Source organism: Hemitrygon akajei, chromosome 21 (genome assembly GCF_048418815.1).
Source record: "Hemitrygon akajei chromosome 21, sHemAka1.3, whole genome shotgun sequence".
Classification (NCBI taxonomy): domain Eukaryota; kingdom Metazoa; phylum Chordata; class Chondrichthyes; order Myliobatiformes; family Dasyatidae; genus Hemitrygon; species Hemitrygon akajei.
In genome coordinates, this window is record NC_133144.1 from 1,473,426 (window position 1) to 1,492,845 (window position 19,420).

The 19,420-nt window shown below is 42.7% G+C and overlaps 1 protein-coding gene across 6 annotated transcripts in view; it reads right to left on the bottom strand.

The window, feature by feature from the left end:
* Positions 1–18,896, bottom strand: part of adpgk (ADP-dependent glucokinase) — a 36,273-nt gene extending 17,377 nt beyond the window's left edge. For 2 of the 6 annotated variants that reach the window (XM_073024707.1, XM_073024706.1), the window contains exons 1-4: positions 17,959–18,520; positions 15,204–15,429; positions 12,518–12,580; positions 2,918–3,038 (exon numbers count right to left, since the gene is read on the bottom strand). In XM_073024707.1, coding sequence (XP_072880808.1) covers positions 2,918–3,038; positions 12,518–12,580; positions 15,204–15,429; positions 17,959–18,173 — 625 coding nt within the window. In that variant the 5' untranslated portion in view covers positions 18,174–18,520. Of the gene's footprint in view, positions 1–2,917; positions 3,039–12,517; positions 12,581–15,203; positions 15,430–17,958; positions 18,521–18,541; positions 18,625–18,659 lie in introns of those variants that run through there. The other 4 variants (XM_073024709.1, XM_073024712.1, XM_073024710.1 and 1 more) reach the window with 4 other exon arrangements.
* Between the last annotated feature and the right edge of the window lie 524 nt (positions 18,897–19,420).

Below are 19,420 nucleotides of genomic sequence, written 5' to 3' on the forward strand. Positions count from 1 at the left end.
ACAAGAGGTGGGAAAAGGGGAAAACACATAACTTGTTAAAACATCAAAACATTCCCTGACATTTTAAACTCTTGACCAGAGTTTTTGTAACTTGAAGTGACATTGCTAGTAAATTGCCATCGAAGGGCTCTATGTCATGTCCATTTGCATGCTCAAGTAATCAAAGAGGGTTATCACTGGTCAGCAACCCTTCCAAACTCTGGAAGCTAAAAGAGGAATCCTAGAAAGGTATTATCAACAGAGTAAGACAAGCAACTCAGAGCCAACTTGGCAATTGCAGATCTCACACACAACAATGGAATTTGTTACTTCTGTTCAATCGCCCTCTACCTGGGGAATCTACTGATAAGGAACAACTCAGCTTTGAACACGAACTGACCACTATTCACATCAATTTTTCCTGTCCTATTCTTTTTCAATCTTGGTGAGACTTCAATCCTCAATAAAACATAATATATTTGGCCTTAAGTTTTCTGAATTTTCTAGCTGGACATCATCACACTGATGCTTGTTATGACGTTGTCACACATTCAATGTTTGCTGTTCTTCCTAGATTATAGTAGTAACCACATTTAAAGATATTTCATCGGTCCTATGCTTTAGGACATTCTAAAAGAGTGGAAGGCATAGTCGGCCCTCCTTATCCACGAGTTCCGCATGCGCAAATTCAACCAACCGCGAATTGAGAAAACCTGGAAGTGCTCTTCCAGCACTTGTTGTTCAAGCATGTATAGACTTTTTTTCTTGTCATTATTCCCTAAACAATGCAGTATAACAACTATTTACACAGCATTTACATTGTATTAGGTATTATAAGTAATCTAGAGATGATTTAAAGTATACAGGAGGATGTGTGTAGGTTATCGTGCATCAGGATCGAAAAAACTTAAGTTCTCTAAGTAAGTCAGAACAGATACATCTGGTATTATTTAGCGTCAGTTAGTCAAATGTTTGTCTTAGTATATATTATATATTTTAGCTTTCTATGCATATAAAACACTTAAGAAATGTATGCATTTCAATAATTAAACCACTGCATTGCTTAGTAATAATTGTAGCTTTCATCGGGACAGGGCCTTTCTCACTTTATCCTTTAAAATTGTTCTGATCGTTGACCAACTGTAGCCTAACGCTTTTCCAATGACCGATGGTGTTTCACCTCATTCCAACCGCTTTATTATTTCCACTTTATTTTCAGTCGTGATTGTGATTATTTTCGTGAACAGAAACACTGCGGATTCAGAGCTCCGCCGGGTCCTAAAGACCACCACACTGAGACAGGTTAAATAAAGGTCCGGGGTTCCGCTGGGTCCTAAACTCCACGGCACTGAGACAAGTTAAATAAGGGACTTGAGCATCTGCGTTTTTTGGTATCCGCGAGGGGTCCTGGAACCAATCTCCCACAGATAAGGAGGGCTGACTGTAATTGTGAAAGGCATCACTCACCATTGCAGTCGCTCTTTGCAGACTCTGGATTTGCTAATAAGGTGTGAAGTATGCAAAGGGCTGTGGCTACATCCACACTAGACCGGATAATTTTGAAAACGCCGGTTTCGCGTAAAAATAATAGGCGTCCACACTATGCGTTTTTGAAAATATTATCCACACTGAAACGGGGATTTCGGCGAATCTCCTCCTCCTGCGCATGCGCAGGACACATCTACCGAAAGCAAGCGACGTTTAGTGTCGAATCTCACTGTAAAAGTGCACGTTTGTGTAGTTACAGACTAGAAAAACTTAAAACGAAGGACAGCTGTTGGCTCTCGCGCAGGAGAACTTAAAACTAAAAAAAACAAATACTGGAGCATACGGCGGCAACCAACAGGGAGTTTATGGACAGATTGGCCCGGCTGACGACGAACATTGAAAAACTGACTAACTCTGTTGCATTAATAAAGCCCTTTGTTAAATGTATAAAACATGTCTGCATCAGTGTTATCTTGTATTTCCATACAATGTTACATTAGGCTGTTACACATCTATTGTCAGAGAAGTACTTGCATAAACCACCTTCATACAAGCAAGGACAGAAAACAGGGCAAAGTGAGTACAGTATACTTATTTATTCAGTAAGTTATGTGTCAAAGTATTTGGTGAGCACATTTCTAGCTCTTTTGGCTTCAGTCTCTCTGCCTTCTGTTCTGAAATTGTTAGGTTGCGTTCAAGAAAACAATGAAATGGCGCGCTGCCATCTGACAGCATTTTCAGAAGTCTCTGGTTACCCCGCCCACACTGATCTGCCCGAGCAGCATTTTCAAAAATACCCACCCTGGAAATCGTTTCTGAAAAGCTCCGGTTTCGGGGGATGAAAACGTCGTTTTAGTGTGGACAGAGGGTAAAAACGAAGAGAAAAAGCTTTGGTTACAGATTTATCCGGCGTAGTGTGGATGTAGCCTGAATCCCAGTTCATCCCCAGCAGCTGCATAATAAAGGGCTCTCTGAGCAACACGCTGTTCCCAGGAACAGTATGCTGCTAGAAGGTCATCAGCTCAGTGAAGGACACCCTTTGGTCTGCCAGAATCCTGTTGGTTTTCGATGGACAGTCAGCAATTCAGGTCGAGCCCCTTCATCTGGACTAAGGGGAGATGGCCAGAATTAAATGGAGGGAAGGGGTAGAACAAGAGTTGGCAAACAAAAGAGGTTTCAGATTGGGAGGAGTGGTTGATAGGCAAATGAAGATCGGCCTATAACTAACCCCCTCCCCTACCTGGATCCACCCACCACCTATTACCACTTGCTCCACCCCTTCCCACCAGCTTTCTATACTGACACCCTCCATCTTATCTTTCAAATCTCAACCTGAGATGTCAACTACCCATTCCTCTCCAGATGCTGCCTGACATGTAGAGATAAAATTACAACATGGTGACATTAAAAAGCAGTAGCGATTAAAAAGATTGCTCAACTCTGCACTCACCAGTCTGATATTCTAGAATGAGATGAAACTCATCCATTTCCTGCAAAGATTCTGGGGGAACAATAATCCGATCATCCAAGAGTTCCTGAAGCTTGGGACCCACAGGCCCACACAGAAGCACCTGCAGCCAAAAACAGAATAATAATACTTCCCAATATCTAAACAAGCGGGCAAAGAATGGCTGTGAAAAAGCAGCCCTGCTTATGCTAGCAGTACTGGTTAAATCCACATACAGCTGTGTCATTTACAGACAACTCTAGGTCTAAACCCCATCAGATCATGGCAGCTGATCTCATTTAGGCCACAGTACTGGCTCAAGATTCAAATTTATATATCAAGTGTACATCAAAATGATACCAGGATGGATAGAAGACTGGCTGACTGACAGGAGGCAAGGAGTGGGAATAAAGGGGCCTTTTCTGGTTGGCTGCCAATGACTAGTGGTGTTCTACAGGGGTCGGTGTTGGGACCACTTCTTTTCATGTTGTATGTTAATGCTGTGGATAAAGGAATTGATGGCTTTGTGGCCAGGTTTGCACTCAATACAAAGATAGATGGAGGGGCAGGTACTGTTGAGAAAGCAGGGAATATGCTGTAGGGCTTAAGACAGATTGGGAGAATGGCAAAGTGGTAGAGGAATACACTGTAGGGAAGCACATGGTCATGGAAGAAGAAATAAAGGCGTGGACTATTTTCAAAATGTTAACTTGCAGGTTGAGTCAGTGGTAAGAAAGACAGATGACATGTTAGCATTTATTTCAATTCAAGATTACCCCATGTATTTCAAAACATAGTGAAATGTGACACTTGCATTAAGCAACATAACCCAAGGCTGTGCTGGGGGCAGCCTGTAGGTGCTGCCACACATACTGGCACCGACATAGCATGCCACAATGCTCAGCACTACTCACAATGTTTGGCAATGATCTCAGAGGACGACAGGGTTAGTGTACCTTTCTACAGTCAATAGTACCAGTACTATGATGTCCCTTACACATTTTATACATGAATGAAGCCATAAATCAAGAAAAACAAATTGAAAACACAACTACCCTCTGGAAAGAGCACCCACTCAACCTGAGCTGAGGGAGAGGTGACTCCAGTTTAACCCATACGTTCAACAGCCACTTTATTAGGTACTTTGCTTATTAATGCAAATAATCTAATCAATCATGTGACAGCAACTCAATGCATAAAAGCATGCAGACATGGTTAAGAGGTTCAGTTGTTGTTCAGACCAAACATCAGAATGGAGAAGGAAAAAAATGTGATCCAAGTGACTACTATCTTTTCTTTCAGTTAGTCCTGACAAAGGGTCTCAGCCCAAAACGTCGACTGTACTTCTTCCTATAGATGTTGCCTGGCCTGCTGTGTTCCACCAGCATTTTGTGTGTGTTGCTTGATCATTACATGAATGATTCTTGGTGCCAGACGAGCTGAATTGAGTATCTTATAAACTGTTGATTTCCTGGGATTTTTACGCACAACTGTCTCTATAGTTTACAGAGAATAGTGTAAGAAACAAAAAAAATCAATGAACTGTGGGCAAAAATGCCAGATTGGTTCAAGCTGAAAGGAAGTACCTCAAATACTTTTTTACTCAAAAATACTCAAAAGCTCAAATGACTTTCCCTTTCAATGTTCTTTTGAAGACCAGGAGTTACACTCTGATTTTGGTACTTTGCAGGAATGAGTCCTGCTCTCAGGCCCTCAAGACCGGCCACTTTTTGATATGCCAAGGGCGCAGCCGAGAAGACTAGCGCGTCTTCAGGGTACTGGATCTTCTTCGCTCTGGAGACAGGCAGATTCAAGGTTGGTGCTGCCGAAAATGACTGATGTGTCATGGGAGAACAAGGAAGACCAGAAGCAGTTGGCTGTGTGCCCAGAGCTCAGAAAAAGCGATGCCACAGACTTTTAACACCATAAATCAGTGAGTTGTTTTGTTATGTCTCCCCTCTTGCCGTGCCTTTACTGGGAGGGGGAGAGAGAGAGAAAGGGAGAGGGAGGGAGGGAGATTGAAACCCGGGTGAACGAGTAGTCTTTGGGGTACTCTAAGTCTGTGTTTTTATTGATTCTTTGTTGCATGCTTGAGTGCAGGGTTGGGGAGGGTGTCTTTGCCCTACTGCTGCTTGGGGGCTTAGGGGTTCGAACATTTAACGGTCATTCATTCTTCGGGGCACTCCTCTGTTTTTGTGGATGTTTGCTAAGAAAAAGAATTTCATGATGCATATTGTATAATTTCTCTGACATTAAATGTGCCTACTGAATAACCATGTGTTACAGCAGTGACGTGCAGAAAAACATCTCTGAACACAATACATCAAAACTAAGTGGATGGGCTAAGCAGCAGGACCATAAACATATCAGAAGACTATATGACATTCGGCCCATTGAGTCTGCTCTGCCATTCCATCATGGCTAATTATTATCCATCTCAATCCAGGCCTTTCAATATTCCATAGGTTTCAATGAGATCCACATCCCCCCCCCCCCCCACCAATTCTCTTAAACTGCAGCAAGTACAGACCCAGAGCCATCATAAACTCCTCAAAAGTTAACCTTTTTGTTCCCCAAATCATTCTTGAAAACCTCCTCTGCCAGCACATCTTCTCTTACATAAGAGGCCTAAAACTGCTTGCAGTACTCCAAGTGCAGCCTGACCAGTGCCTTATGGAGCCTCAACATTATGACTTTGGTCTTATATTTTAGATCTCCAGAAATGAATGCTAACTTTTCATTTGCCTTGCCTACTACCAATTCAACCTGCAAGTCAACCTTCAGGTAAATCTGCACAAGGACTCCCAAGTTCCTTTGCACCCCAGCCTTCTGTCCTTCTATCAAAGTGCATGACTATACAATCCCTACACTATATGGCATTTGCCACTTCTTTGCCCATTCTCCTCCTGCTTCGGAAGGCAGAGGGGAAGAAGCTGTTCCTGAATCACTGAGTGTGCGCCTTCTGACTTCTAAACCTCCTACCTGATGGCAACTGTGAGAAAAAGGCATGCCCTGGTTGCTGAAGGTCTTTAATGATGGACGCTACCTTTCTGAGACACTGCTCCCTGAAGATGTTCTGGGTACTTTGTAGGCTCATATCCAAGATGGAGCTGTCTATATTTACAACCCCTTACAGCTTTTAGCCCTGCTCAGTAGCCCTTCCCACACCAGACAGTGATGCAGCCTGTCAGAATGCTCTCTACGGTACATCTATAGATGTTTTTCAGTGTATTTGTTGACATGCCAAATCTCTTTGTTGGGACCAGGTTAGTTCCTCCAAGATCTAACACCCAGGAACTTGAAATTGCTCACTCTCTCTACGTCTGATCCCTCTATTAGGATTGGTATGTGTTCCTTCGACTCAACCTTCCTGAAGTCCACAATCAACTCTTTTGTCTTACTGACGCTGAGTGCCAGATTGTTGCTGCAGCACCACTCCACCAGATGATATTACTAGTTGGCTACCTGTACCTGTACCTCAGCTGATCTTTGTGTCATCGCAAACTTGGCCACAAAGCTATCAATTCCTTTATCCAAACCATTGGCATATAATGTGAAAAGCAGTCCTAACACTGACATCTGAAAACACCACTAGTCACTGATAGCTAATCAGAAAAGGCCCCCTTTATTCCCACTCCTTTCCCCAGTCAGAAAATGCCCTATCCATGCTGGTATCTTTCCTAGAACACATGGGCTCTTACCTTATTAACCAACCTCATGTGCGGCACCTTGTCAAAGACCTTTTGAAATTCCAAGTACACAACATTCACCAACTCTCTTTTGTCTATCCAACCTGTTATTTCCTCAAAGAATTTCAACAGATTTGTTAGGCAAGATTTCCCCTTAAGAAAACTTTAGTCCATTTTATGTGTTTCCAAATATCCCAAACCTAATCCTTCAGAATGGACTCCAACATCTTCCAAGTCACTCCTTTCTTCTGATTCCTTCACTTCTTAAAGAGTAGCATGTCATTTGCAATTCTCCAGTCCTCTGGAACCATCCCAGAATCTACTGATTCTTGAAAGATCACTACTAATGCCTCCACAATCTCTTCAACTACCTCTTTCAGAATCCTGAGGTGTCGTCTATCTGGACCAGATGACTATCTACCTTCAGACCTTATGGCTTCCTAAGCACCTCCTCCTTAGTAACAGCAACTATACTAACTTCTGCCCCCTAACTCGTTCAAATTTCTGGCATACTGCTGGTGTCTTCCACAGTGAAGATTGATGAAAAATACTTAAGTTCATTTGTCATTTCTTTGTCCCCCACACCTACCTCTCCAGTGGTCCAAATTCACTCTCACCTCTTTTATTCTTTGTATATCTATTTTTTAAAAAATTCTCTCCCCTTATGGCTCTTTTAGTTGCCTTATGTTGGTTTTTAAAAGCTTCTCAATCCTCTGACTTCCCACAAATTTTCCTTTTATGCTGACTTTGACTTCCCTTGTCAGCGTGGTTGCCTCATCGTCCCTTTAAAATACTTCATCTTTTTAAAATTTTACTTTATTTATTGAGATAGAGTACAGAATAGGACCCTCAAGCCTCACCACAGCAATTCCCCAATTTAATCCTAGCTTAATCACTGGACAATTTACAATGACCAATTAACCTACCAATTGGTACATTTTTGGACTGTGGGAGGAAACCCACATGATTACTGGGAGAACATACAAACTCCTTACAGGCAGCACCTGTTCTGTGAAGTGTTGTTCTAACCACTATGCTACTGTGCTGCCTCTTTGGGATGTATCTATCCTGTGCCTCCCAAATTACCTCCAAAAACTCTGTCATTGTCCCTGTGATTGTCCCCTTTCAATCTACTTTGGCCAGCTTTTCTCCAATGTCTCGGAAATTCCCTTTACACCACTGTAAGACTGATAGATCTGACTTTATCTTCTCCCTCTCAAACAATTGAGTGAATTTTATATTATGATCACTGCCTCCAAAGGGTTGCTTTACCCTTAAGCTCCTTAATCAAATCTGGTTCATCACACAACATCCAATCCAGAGTTGCCTCTCCCCTAGTAGCTCAACCATAAGCTGCTCTAAAAAGCCATCTCGTAGGCATTCTACAAATTCGCTCTTGGGATCCAGCACCAACCCGATTATTTTCAATCTACCTACATATTGAAACCCCCCAACTCTCTCGCAATATTTCTTAGCTTTATTCACAAGGATGCTATATCATCTGATCCTATGTCACCTTATTCCTCTCCCTACCCGCCTTTTAACACAAGGTGTATCGTTGGATGTTAAGCTCCCAATTATGATCATCTTTCAGCCACAACTCAGTGATACCCAAAATGTCATACCTGCCAAGCTCTAAATGTTCAACAAAATAATCTACCTTATTCCATATATTGCTTGCATTCAAATGTTACACCTCTAGTCCTGTATTCATCACTCTTTACGATTTTTCCTGTTACACTTCAACTCATCCTACAATTTTGCTCTATCATCTGCCTGTCCTTCCTCAGTCTCCCTACACACTGCATCTACTTGTATACCAAATGCCCTATCATCAGCCCCATCACCTAGTTTCCTATTCCCCCTGCTAAATTAGTTTAAATCTCCTCAGCTCTAGAAAACCTGCCCACAAGGATACTGGTACCCCTCAGGTTTGGGTACAATCCATCCTTTTTGTACAGGTTATACCTTCCCCAGAGGTGATCCCAGCGATCCAGATATCTGAAACCCTCTCCCCTGCATCAATTCCTCAGCCATGTATTCATCTGCCAAATCATCTTACCCTCATTGACGCGGGACAGACAGCAATCCAGAGATTACCACTCTGGAGGACCTGCTTTACAGCTTTCTATGCAACTCCCTATACTCCCTCTTCAGGATCTCCTCCCTTTTCCTACCTATGTCATTGGTACTAATATGTATCACAACTTCTGTCTGCTCACTCTCCCCCTTTAGACGTTGTGGATCCTATCTGAGACATCCCTGACCTGGCACCTGGGACGAAACATACCATCTGAGTTTCTCCTTCATCCATAGAATCTGCTGTCTGCTCCTCCAGCTATGGATTCCCCTATGACTACTGCAACCCTCTCCTCCCCACTTCCCTTCTAAACCACTCAGTGCCAGAGATCAGGTTGCTGCAGCTTCTTCCTGGTAGATTGTTCCCCACCCCGCCCCCCATCCACCCCGCCAACAACACCCAATAATATTCCTATTATTGAGGGGTCAGCCAGAGAGCTACCCTGCATTGGCTGCCTATTCCCTTTACCTGTCCTGGCAGTCACTCGGGTACCTGCCTCCTGCAAATTAGGGGTGACTACCTCCCTGTAGCTCCTATCTGTCACCTCCTCATTCTCTTGTATGAGAAGGTCATGGAACTGCAGATACAATTCCTCAACATAGTCTCTAAGATGCAGCTCAACACACTTCACGTACATGTACATCAGGGAGATTGGAGGTCTCCTACAGTTCCCACATCTCACACAAAGAACATACCACCACCTCTGAAACCATTCTTAGCTATGATAGACAAAGAAGAAAAAACTTACTAGAAAAACTTACTTGGATCCTTGGCCTGTCCTTGCCTAAGCCTGTTCTCACCAAACCATGTTGAGCCAAAGCCTCCTGCTCCAAAATGGCTGCTTTGCTTACACCACCCATTTTATTGGCTCAAATAAAACTCACTCCCAATGAGACTTGACATTTTCAAATGGCTCCTGCCTTGCAACAATCTTCACTCACTCCTTCAAAAAGCCTAAAAAAAGTGACCACTGAGTGTAGAAGCGGGTAGAATAGATGTCTTTTTTTCAGACTGGAAGGACATAACTAGTGGCATGCTCCATGGATCACTTTTTGGACCTCAATAATTTCCTATATAGTTAATGACTGGAGGGTGGGGGCAGAATGCAAGGCACCCGTCTTTTTGCAGTGATACCGAAAGAGAAAGGAGGCATGTTGTGATGACAATATTTGGGACACTAACGCAGTATATAGACAGGGTGAATAAGTAGATGAAGACTTGGCAGTCGAGTTTAATGGTCTGCCCAGTGCTGTACACAAGAATCAGTGGAGCTGTGCAGGTTATCAAAGGATATAGATCATTGGAAAATTAGGTGGAGAAATGGCAGATGAGTTTAATACAAGCATCAGGTGATGTACTTTGGAAGGTCAAGTGAAACAGGAAAGTGGCAAGTCCTTTAATAGAATTGGGTATAGAGATGTGTTACTTCTCTAAAGTGACAACACATGGAAAGAGTGGTAAAGGTGGCACATTACATTAACTTCATTGGCAAGGGAGCTGAATATAAAATTTGGGAGGTTATCCTTGGTTATGCCACACTTTAAGTATTGTGTGCAGTTCTGGTTGCCACACTATAGGAAGGATGTGGAGACTTTGGAGAGGGTCCTGGATATTGTTCAGATTGGACTGTATTACCTATAAGGCTGGATAAAAATGGATTTCTTTCTCTCAAGCATTGGAGGGCAAGAAGGTGGTCTGACAGAACTATCTAAAATTATGCAATGTTTAAAGAGCATAAATAGTCAGAGCCTTTTTCCCCCAAGGTGGAAATGTTAAACTCCAAAGGACGTGGATTTAAAGAAAAAAGTCTGAAGGAGACTTTAAGGAATTGCTTTCTAAGCAGGTGTTCCATCACGATCAGATTCAGGCCATGACACTCAGGGACTTGGGCTCTACTATTTTTTGTAACAATGTTATTCCACTATAACTACAGTACTGAGCAAGTCTTAGGCAGATATACAGTGCCTGTAAGTAGTATTCACCCCTTGGAAGTTTTCATGTTTTATTGTTTTACAACATTGAATCACAGTGGATTTAATTTGGCTTTTTTGAGACCAATCAACAGAAAAGACTCTTGTTTTAAAGTGAAATCAAGTTTCTCTAAATTGGTCTAAATTAATTACAAATAAAAACACAAAGTAATTGATTGCATGTATTCACCCCCTTTAATATGACACATGAAATTATCACTGATGCAGCCAATTGGTTTTAGAAGTCATAATTAGTTAAATGGAGATCAGCTGTGTGCAGTCACGGTGTTTCAATTGATTGTATGTTGAAGAGTGACGGTCTTGAAAGCCAAGTAGCTACTACTGTTCATAAACACAAGAGAATCTGCAGATCCAGAGTAACACACAAAATGCTGGAGGAACTCAGCAACTCAGGCAGCATCTATGGAAACAGATAAACAGTTGACATTTTGGGCTGAGGCCCTTCAGCAAGACCGGAAAGGAAAGGGGCAGATGTCAGAATAAGAAGGTGGAGGGACAGGAAGAAGGACAAGCTAGAAGTTGATTCATGAAGCCAGGTGGGTGGAGAGGATGAAGTAAGCTGGGTGGTGACTGATGGAAAAGGTAAAGGGCTGGAGAAGAACGAATCTGATAGGAAAGAAAAGTGGACCATAGGAGAAGGGAAGGAGGAGGGGCACTGGGGAACTGAGGTGAAGAGATAAGAGGGAGGGGAAAATAAATTACTTAAGAAATCTATGTCCATGCCATCATACTGGAGGCTACCTAGATGGAATATAAGGTGTTGCTCCTCCAACATGAGAGTGGCCTCATTGTGGCAGATTTGTCATCTAAAAAGCCTCACCCTGAGATCAGCAACAGTTTGCTACAACTACAGGGACAACCAGCACTGAATAGACCCAAATCCAGAGAGAAACAGAACCACAAGACTTAACAATATGTATGAGAGAATGGAGCCAACGATGTTCAATGTACACATGACAATAAAAATCTCTAATCACTGACAAATTCAGAACAATGAACAATGATTGTTTTTTTTTTGTTCAGCAGTACCAGAATCTGGTGTTCTTTGTTTTTAATAAGGTATTAATTGAATTAATGAATTTTTAGCAACAATTTGTAGTTTCACAAACATAGTTTGTATTTTTAACTTCTAATGCTACCCTGACACTGTAATTTCCCTTGGGAATAAAGTTAGACTCCACCTGCTGGTGTCAAAGCAATATAACAATCACAAAGGTTTATCATCTTTCATTTTCATTGGCTAAGTGTTAAACATGCTATACCTACATCTTCTAATTGGCCCTTGCATATCCCAAGAATTTCTCAGTATAAAAGTGTCTGTCTCTGCAAAGATCGCCATCTTAGATCTTGTCTTTGTCTTAGTTTTTTGTTCAATAGTTTCGCATGCTCTGTGACTGTATCTTTGTTTTGAACTTTCAGACAGACAGACTTTATTGATCCCGAGGGAAATTGGGTTTCGTTACAGCTTCACCAACCAAGAATAGTGAAGAAATATAGCAATATAAAACCATAAATAATTAAATAAAAATAAGTTAATCTTGCCAAGTGGAAATAAATCCAGGACCAGCCTATTGGCTCAGGGTGTCTGACACTCCGAGGGAGGAGTTGTAAAGTTTGATGACCACAGGTAGGAATGACTTCTTATGACGCTCAGTGTTACATCTCGGACAATAAACGATCGTGAAGCAACAAGTTTTCAACTCATTCTTGGACCCCAAAAAGAAACTGCAGATCGAACATCACCAGATTCGACAGCAGAAATGACGCCCACTCATTCTCCCACGAATATGCAAGTTATGACCATGGTTTTACAGTAGTAAGAATACAGAAATAATAGACTAACCGACAGGTTCCCATTCGACCCTAGCTTCTGACCAATGAGAGCAGCATTTCCGCCCACATAGTGCTGTAAGGATGACAGAAAGAATAACAGTTAGGAATGCCTTCATCTCATCAGCAGAGTCAATTCAAGCTGTCAAAGACCATTGGTCTCAATAATGCAAGGGTGTAATCAGAAAACTTGAAACACTTTAATGGAGTCTGATCCACAAATTTATTCTCTCAAATTGTCCCCACCTACACTGACTAAACTGCTGGACATTCACTGTAAAGATTATGAAATAACTGCCTTCGGTTATAATAGAAATATTAAACCACAATTTTAGTGCTCTGTACAATTTTCTATTATTCTATTGAGCCCTGGGGAGAGTTGGCACCTTTGGGCCTATAGCCCGGGGGAAGAGTTGACATCTTCAAAGGTGGAAAAAGTTGTAAACATACAATATTAAAAAGTTAAAATGTGTCCGGAACTTGGTGGATCATAGGTACAATTGCTAGTTAATACCACATGTTTACAGGATCCTGAAGCATTTACAAAAGACTTCTTTGTAAGGACTAGCTCTCAGCTACTAAAGGTATTTTACTACGTGGCTTTTGGCAGCTTACCTAATCAGCCTTTTATAAACTCTAGCCAGCTATTGATTTACAAAGTGCAATATAGCTCATTTTAAATCTCACACCATTCTCCCGGAAACCGGTCAACTGTGTTTTGCTCTATACCACAGAAATGTGTAGACTGAAAGACTGTCAGAATAGCAGCACCATTTATGTAACATCATTTCATGGACCACAGCTTCACTCACTGGACCCAGGACTGCAAAAGATAATTTACTTATGCGTCTTAGACGTATTTGTTTCTGTATTATTTATTCAGAGATACAACATGGAACTCACCCTTTTGGCCCAATGAGCTGTGCTGTCCAGCCACTCACCTATTTAACCCTAGCCTAATCACAGGCCTAATCCATATACTTTCTCTATTTTAAATTACACAAATTTATGCATGAATTAAATCTTGCACAATGCATTTCACAACCTCCAGACAAAATGTTATTCACACAATTACAAAAAAATTATGACACAAAAGGCTATTCAGCTGCACATTCAAACCCCACCCAATTGCAACTTGCAGCAGTGTCCTGTATCAGGGCTCTTCAAACACTCATCTAAGTACTGTGTGTGCCTTCACTATTCCCTCAGGCAGAACGTGCCACACCCCATCACGCCTTTCTAATCCTTCTGCCAATTACTCTGGACCCTAGTTTTTGCCCACTGCTAGAGAAATAACTCCTTTCTATTTACACTAACAAGACTTTAATTTTAAACACCTAAAGTCTTTCTTCAGCCTTTACTACTCCGAAGAAATCATAGCTCATCCAATCTTTCCTGAAAGCAACAATTTTCTAGTCCTGGTAACATCTACGCCTCACATCTTTCTTGAAATGTGATGACCAGAACTGTGTATAATAGCTCAATCATGATCTAACTGGTTCTGCTTTTATATTTTAAACTTCAGCTAATAAAGCAAATATCTGTAAGGTTTTTCAGCCACCTTATTGATCTGTCTTGTGATCCAAGTGTGATTGGTTGAATCTACTCATCATTACCCTCTCATTTACTGCTGAGCGTCTTACATCATTTCACTTTCCCAAATGCATTATCTCACACTAAACTGGTTTAAATTACATTTGCCATTTAAACATAAAACATTCCAGCATAATAAAGCCCTTTAGCCTACAATGTTATGCTGACCTTTTAACCTACTCCAAGATCTAACCCTTCCCTCCCACAGAGCCCTCCATTTTTCTATCATCCATGTGCCTAAGAGTTGTTTAAAATGCCCCTAATGTATCTGCCTCCATCACCACCTGTCAGTACATTCCACACACCCACCACTCCAGTAAAAAAAATACTAGCTCTGATATGCACCCCTCACTTTCCTCCAATCGCTTAAAATTAAGTCCCCTCATATTGCCATTTCTGCCTTGGTAAAAGTCTCTGGCTGCTTACTCTATCTATGCCTCTTATTATCTTGTACACCTCTAATCAAGTCACCTCCCACCCTCCTTCACTCCAAAGAGAAAACCCCGAACTCCCTCAACTTATCCAAATGAACTTGACCATCCACATCTTTCTTCTATCTAAAGCTTTCCTCAGCACTGAATAGCCAAATAGAGTTACAACAAATTCCTGTTTGGTGGAAATTCACTTGCACAGGATAACCTTAACCTTCAAATTCAAATCATCCTACATTCATCTACTTGTCTCCTCAGAACAGCATATTCATTTCAGAGGCAAAGGCTAGGCGGTTAAACCCCATAAAACAGATTCTGGGTGCTGCAGGAGTTCCAGAGGGGTTTGTGTTGAAATGAAACCTTCAACCACTTTTGTCTGTTATAGACACACCAACACATCCTCATGCCATAGGTGTGTAAGATAAATAAATTTCTCTTTAAACTTAACGTCACCCCTCACATTCTGATCAAAATGCAGCCTTTCCCTAAATTCAATAAAAGCTTGCACCTTCAAAATGTTCCTTTTTTTTCTCTAAACTACAAACGTGTTGCATTTAAAAACTCCAATTCGTCTCATTTTGTCCTGCTGCTTCTACAGTTTTGGGCTTTTGCATTGCCTCTGTGCTTTAACATTGTACCTTCACCCATAGGTTGCTCGGTAAACAAAAGCTGCACCTTAGCTCCTGGGTACTTGGATGCAGCCAGAGCAATGTTCTGAAAGCGTTCCTTCTCAGCGAAGAATCGTTCGGCTGCCACTCCTTTCTCCATGAAATAAGAGAAAGTTTCCCTTAGATCTTCTGTCGACTGCAGTATGTCATGATCCGCTCGATTACCAGGGTTCAAGCCCAGAGCTGTTAAAAGGCCAACGCCGCACACCACCACATCCACACAGGCATTCACCCTGTCCGAGAGGAAGAAGCAGTCAGCACCACCACCACTCACAGCACACCAATACTCCAAGACAAGTGGCTCAAGACATGCTTGTAGCTCTTAACATCAAATGTTGGTCACACCCATGTGTTTTCAGTTAAAATTCAGTAAATGACAGAAACATACACCACAGTGCCAAGTCCTTATGGTTCACCTCGCCCATGCCAAATGTGATGCTCATCCTACCTGACTACACTACGACTGCTTCCCTTCATTCCTTCCCTATTTCTTTCCAAGTTATGTAACAGTACACTGGATTTGTTCTGATATTAATGCAGTACAAATTAATATTTTGTGATACCTCACATTTTTTAAATCTCCTCAGCACATTTTGAATTAACCAAATAAAACTGTATCAACCATTAAAAGTTATCTGGGTTGACTTGATGGGGAATCTCTTAATTCTCTTTGAATCCTCTGCAACTTGCAGAATGAACCACTGATCTAGAACTGATAACAATTGGCCAGCATCAACAGGAACATTGCCAACAATGGCAACAGTGAATAAAAAAAGTCAAAAATTTTCACCCCAGTGTCAAGAACCGAAACTCAGCGATAGTGCAAGGGCAACATCCCATCCACGCCGAGTCCTTATGCTGCAGCCGTCATCCTCTGCTTCTCCCCTCCAATCCTCCACTCATCCCTCAGAAACTGAAAAGGCCATTCAACCCCTTGTGCCTGCTTCTTCATTCAATAAGATTATGACTGAACTTTCACCTCAACAATACTTCCCAGCAATGACCCATATCTGCTGGTTCCCTTCACGAGCAAAAATCTATCAATCTCCATCTTGAATACAAATTCACTAACACACCTTACATGTTGCATTCTGTAATCATGATGTAGTCCCGCCTTTACTGATTGGTTAACCACTTTGTGGAACAGCTCCATTCAATCCTCAAGAGTGATCCCTGGCTTTCTGTTATTTTAATTCTCTATTATGCTCTCAATCTACTTTCCTTTGGCCTTGTAATTCTTCTGATCAATCCCATGAAAAACAGAACACACTCATTTTCTGTCAAGGCACGTTGCAGCCCTCAGGACTTAATGTTGAAGCCAGCTTTCCTGTTTGACCGAATTGGCTGATTTTGATGCAAAAACTCATACTGGGTACAGCAAGCATCTTTTATTTCACATTTTCTAATTTTTTTTTTACTTGCTACCAGCTCTGAAAGTAATCTTGCTTGGGCAACCTTAGTTTTACACTATCAAGTACATTGTTCTCTCTGCAAATTAGAACACATGTGCTTGCTCATCTTTCTAATTATAATGAAGAGGCACCACCCAAAATGGTCAACTCCATTCCTCATGCCATAAATGCTGACTGAACTGCGGTTCACTATCTGTTTCGCATTTCTGTCTTGAATATACTCAGTGAGAACCTCACAGCCTCCTTGAGCAATGAATCTGAACGGTTCTTTCTTTGGGTGAAGAAATGACTCATTTGTGCCCCAAGTAGTCAACCCTTACACAAGAACTTCTGCAGATTTTGGAAATCCAAAGCAACACACACAAAATGCTGGAAGAATCCAGGTTGGGCAACATCAATGAAAAGGAGCAAACAGCCAACATTTCGGGCTAAGACCCTTCATCAGGACTGAGAAGAAAGGGAGAAGTAGCCAGAATAAAAATGTGGAGAGTGGGGAAGGAGGCCAACTGGAAAATGAGAGCTGAAGCCAGGTCAAAGGCTGGAGAAGAAAAAAATCTGGTGGGAGAGGAGAGTGGAAAATGGAAGAAAGGGAAGGATAAGAGGGCCCCAGGGAAGTAATAGGCAGGTGAGAAGTAAAAGGTCAGAATGGGGGCAACACACACAAAATGCTGGAGGAACTCAGCAGGCCAGGCAGGACCTTTGGGGGAAAAAAGTATAGTCAACATTTTGTGCTGAAGGGTCCAGCCAAAGGTTTCCAGCCCGAAATGTTGACCGTACTATTTTTCCATCGATGCTGCCTGGCCTGCTGAGTTCTTCCAGCATTTTGTGTGCGTTGATCGGATTCCCAGCATTTGCAGGTTTTCTCTTGAGGTCAGAGTGGGGAATGGGGGGGGGGGGGGAGGAATTTGCTTACCACAAGGAGAAATCAATATTCATGCCATCAGGTTGGAGGGTATCCAAACAGAAGAATATAGGGTATACCCAGAAGAAGAAACCAACCAAGATGAGACCTTAAATCGACACGTTAGAACCCCTTATTTTGGGAATGGGACAACTGGTTTGAGACATCCAGTCAAGACTCAGGTCAACCCTGCATTCATCTATCAAACCTCATAAGAATGTTGTGCTCGTCAATAGATTACCTGGTGTGGATTTAGGTTCATTCTGCGTAATTACACCTCACAAGACAAACCAACTATCCTTGGAACCTACCTCGACCTCTCTGTTTCCTACACCAACTCTACACCTTCCATCCCTCCAAGCCTTCTCTCCTCATGCCCTTCCATACCACCCATCTCATCTGTGGACGCCCAGCTACCCTTCGTCTTGCCTCACACGTCCCTCACTCACCCCACGGCCACCTTGGTCCAGCCCACAGTCGGTGGAACGATCATCACGTTCCAGGCCTCGGCCAGAAGCTCCTCCGGCGTCTGTTCCGCCACCATACCAAGCACATTCTCGGACAGAAATCGTGTCACGGTCTCCGGAACCTCTAGCTGAAGAAATGAGCAGAGGAGGTGCAGCCACACGGCGAAGACCACCACGCCGACAGCAGCCCGCCACATCCTGCAGACCGGCTGCGGTCGACCGGAAACAACGCGCGTCACGCCCTATTCCCGCGCGTGCGCACGGCAGCCAACCAGTTGCAACCTGTTTCCATGACAATTGGCCTAGCCGCTGTGGAAGCCTAATCAAAAGGAAGACTTACAAAATGCTGGCCAAGCAGAATCTATAGAAAAGAGTAAACAGTCTGTCTCGTTCAAAGCTGAAGGCCAACGGTCGAGAGTTAAATCTGAATGAAAGAGTGAAAGAAGTGGCGATAAAATGTGGCCAGGAGCCTTGGACGTAACTACTAATAAGCCCGACATTTGACAAGCTACACACTTCCTTTCAGTGAACCGCACTAAACCGAGGCTTCATCGCCAGGCCTCACCAGCTGGCTGGCGGTGAGAGGGGCCTTCCCAGTCAGATCTTTCCTGTACGCTCGGAACATTGTCTCCACACCCCGCTACCCACGGGAAGGCTGTAGAGGGGCGGAATCAGTAACCCACCTCTTTGCACACTGGGTTCGCGGAGAAGGTGTGAAGGAGGCTGAACGGGATGGTGTCACAGCAGCTGCGTACTAGAGGACTCTCTGCTCTGCAGGCTGTTCCCGGGGACGCACACGGAGAGAAACATCTGTTGCTGGCAGATCATCAACTCGGTGAAAGACGCTCTTTGGTCTGCCCAAAACTTGATGGTCTGCCGGCGCATCGAGATGTCCGTGGCAGAATGCTGCCGACTGGCACGTTCCCGGCTGAGGGACGCACTGAAACTTGGTACAACCACCGCAAAGGCCCGATGGGGAAGGACCACGGTTTAGGGTTCCACGCCCGTGGGAGTGAGAAGGGGTTGGGTGGCTGGGAGTATACCCTTCAACAATGTTTGTACAATATCAGAGTGCCACGTGAGTGGCTGAAATTATTCTACTGTAAATGTAATGGTAACGTCTGTAAAGAATTGAGAGTTATTGAATGGTTTATTGTAAATAATTTATTGTGAATATATTTTAATATAAAAAACAAGGCTTGTCCTACAGACGTTTCTGCTGCCTTGTTCCACGACCAAACAAAAGCTTCAGCAAATCTGCCAGAACAACAATGGCTCTAATTCAGGCCATTTATAATAACGGGGAATTATTATAGTGTGTGGGTTTAAACCACGCAAATAGATACTGGTGGTAATAGAAACATAGAAAACATATAGCACAATGCAGGCTTTGGCCCACAAAGCTGTGCCGAACATGTCCCTGCCTTACCCATAGCCCTCCATT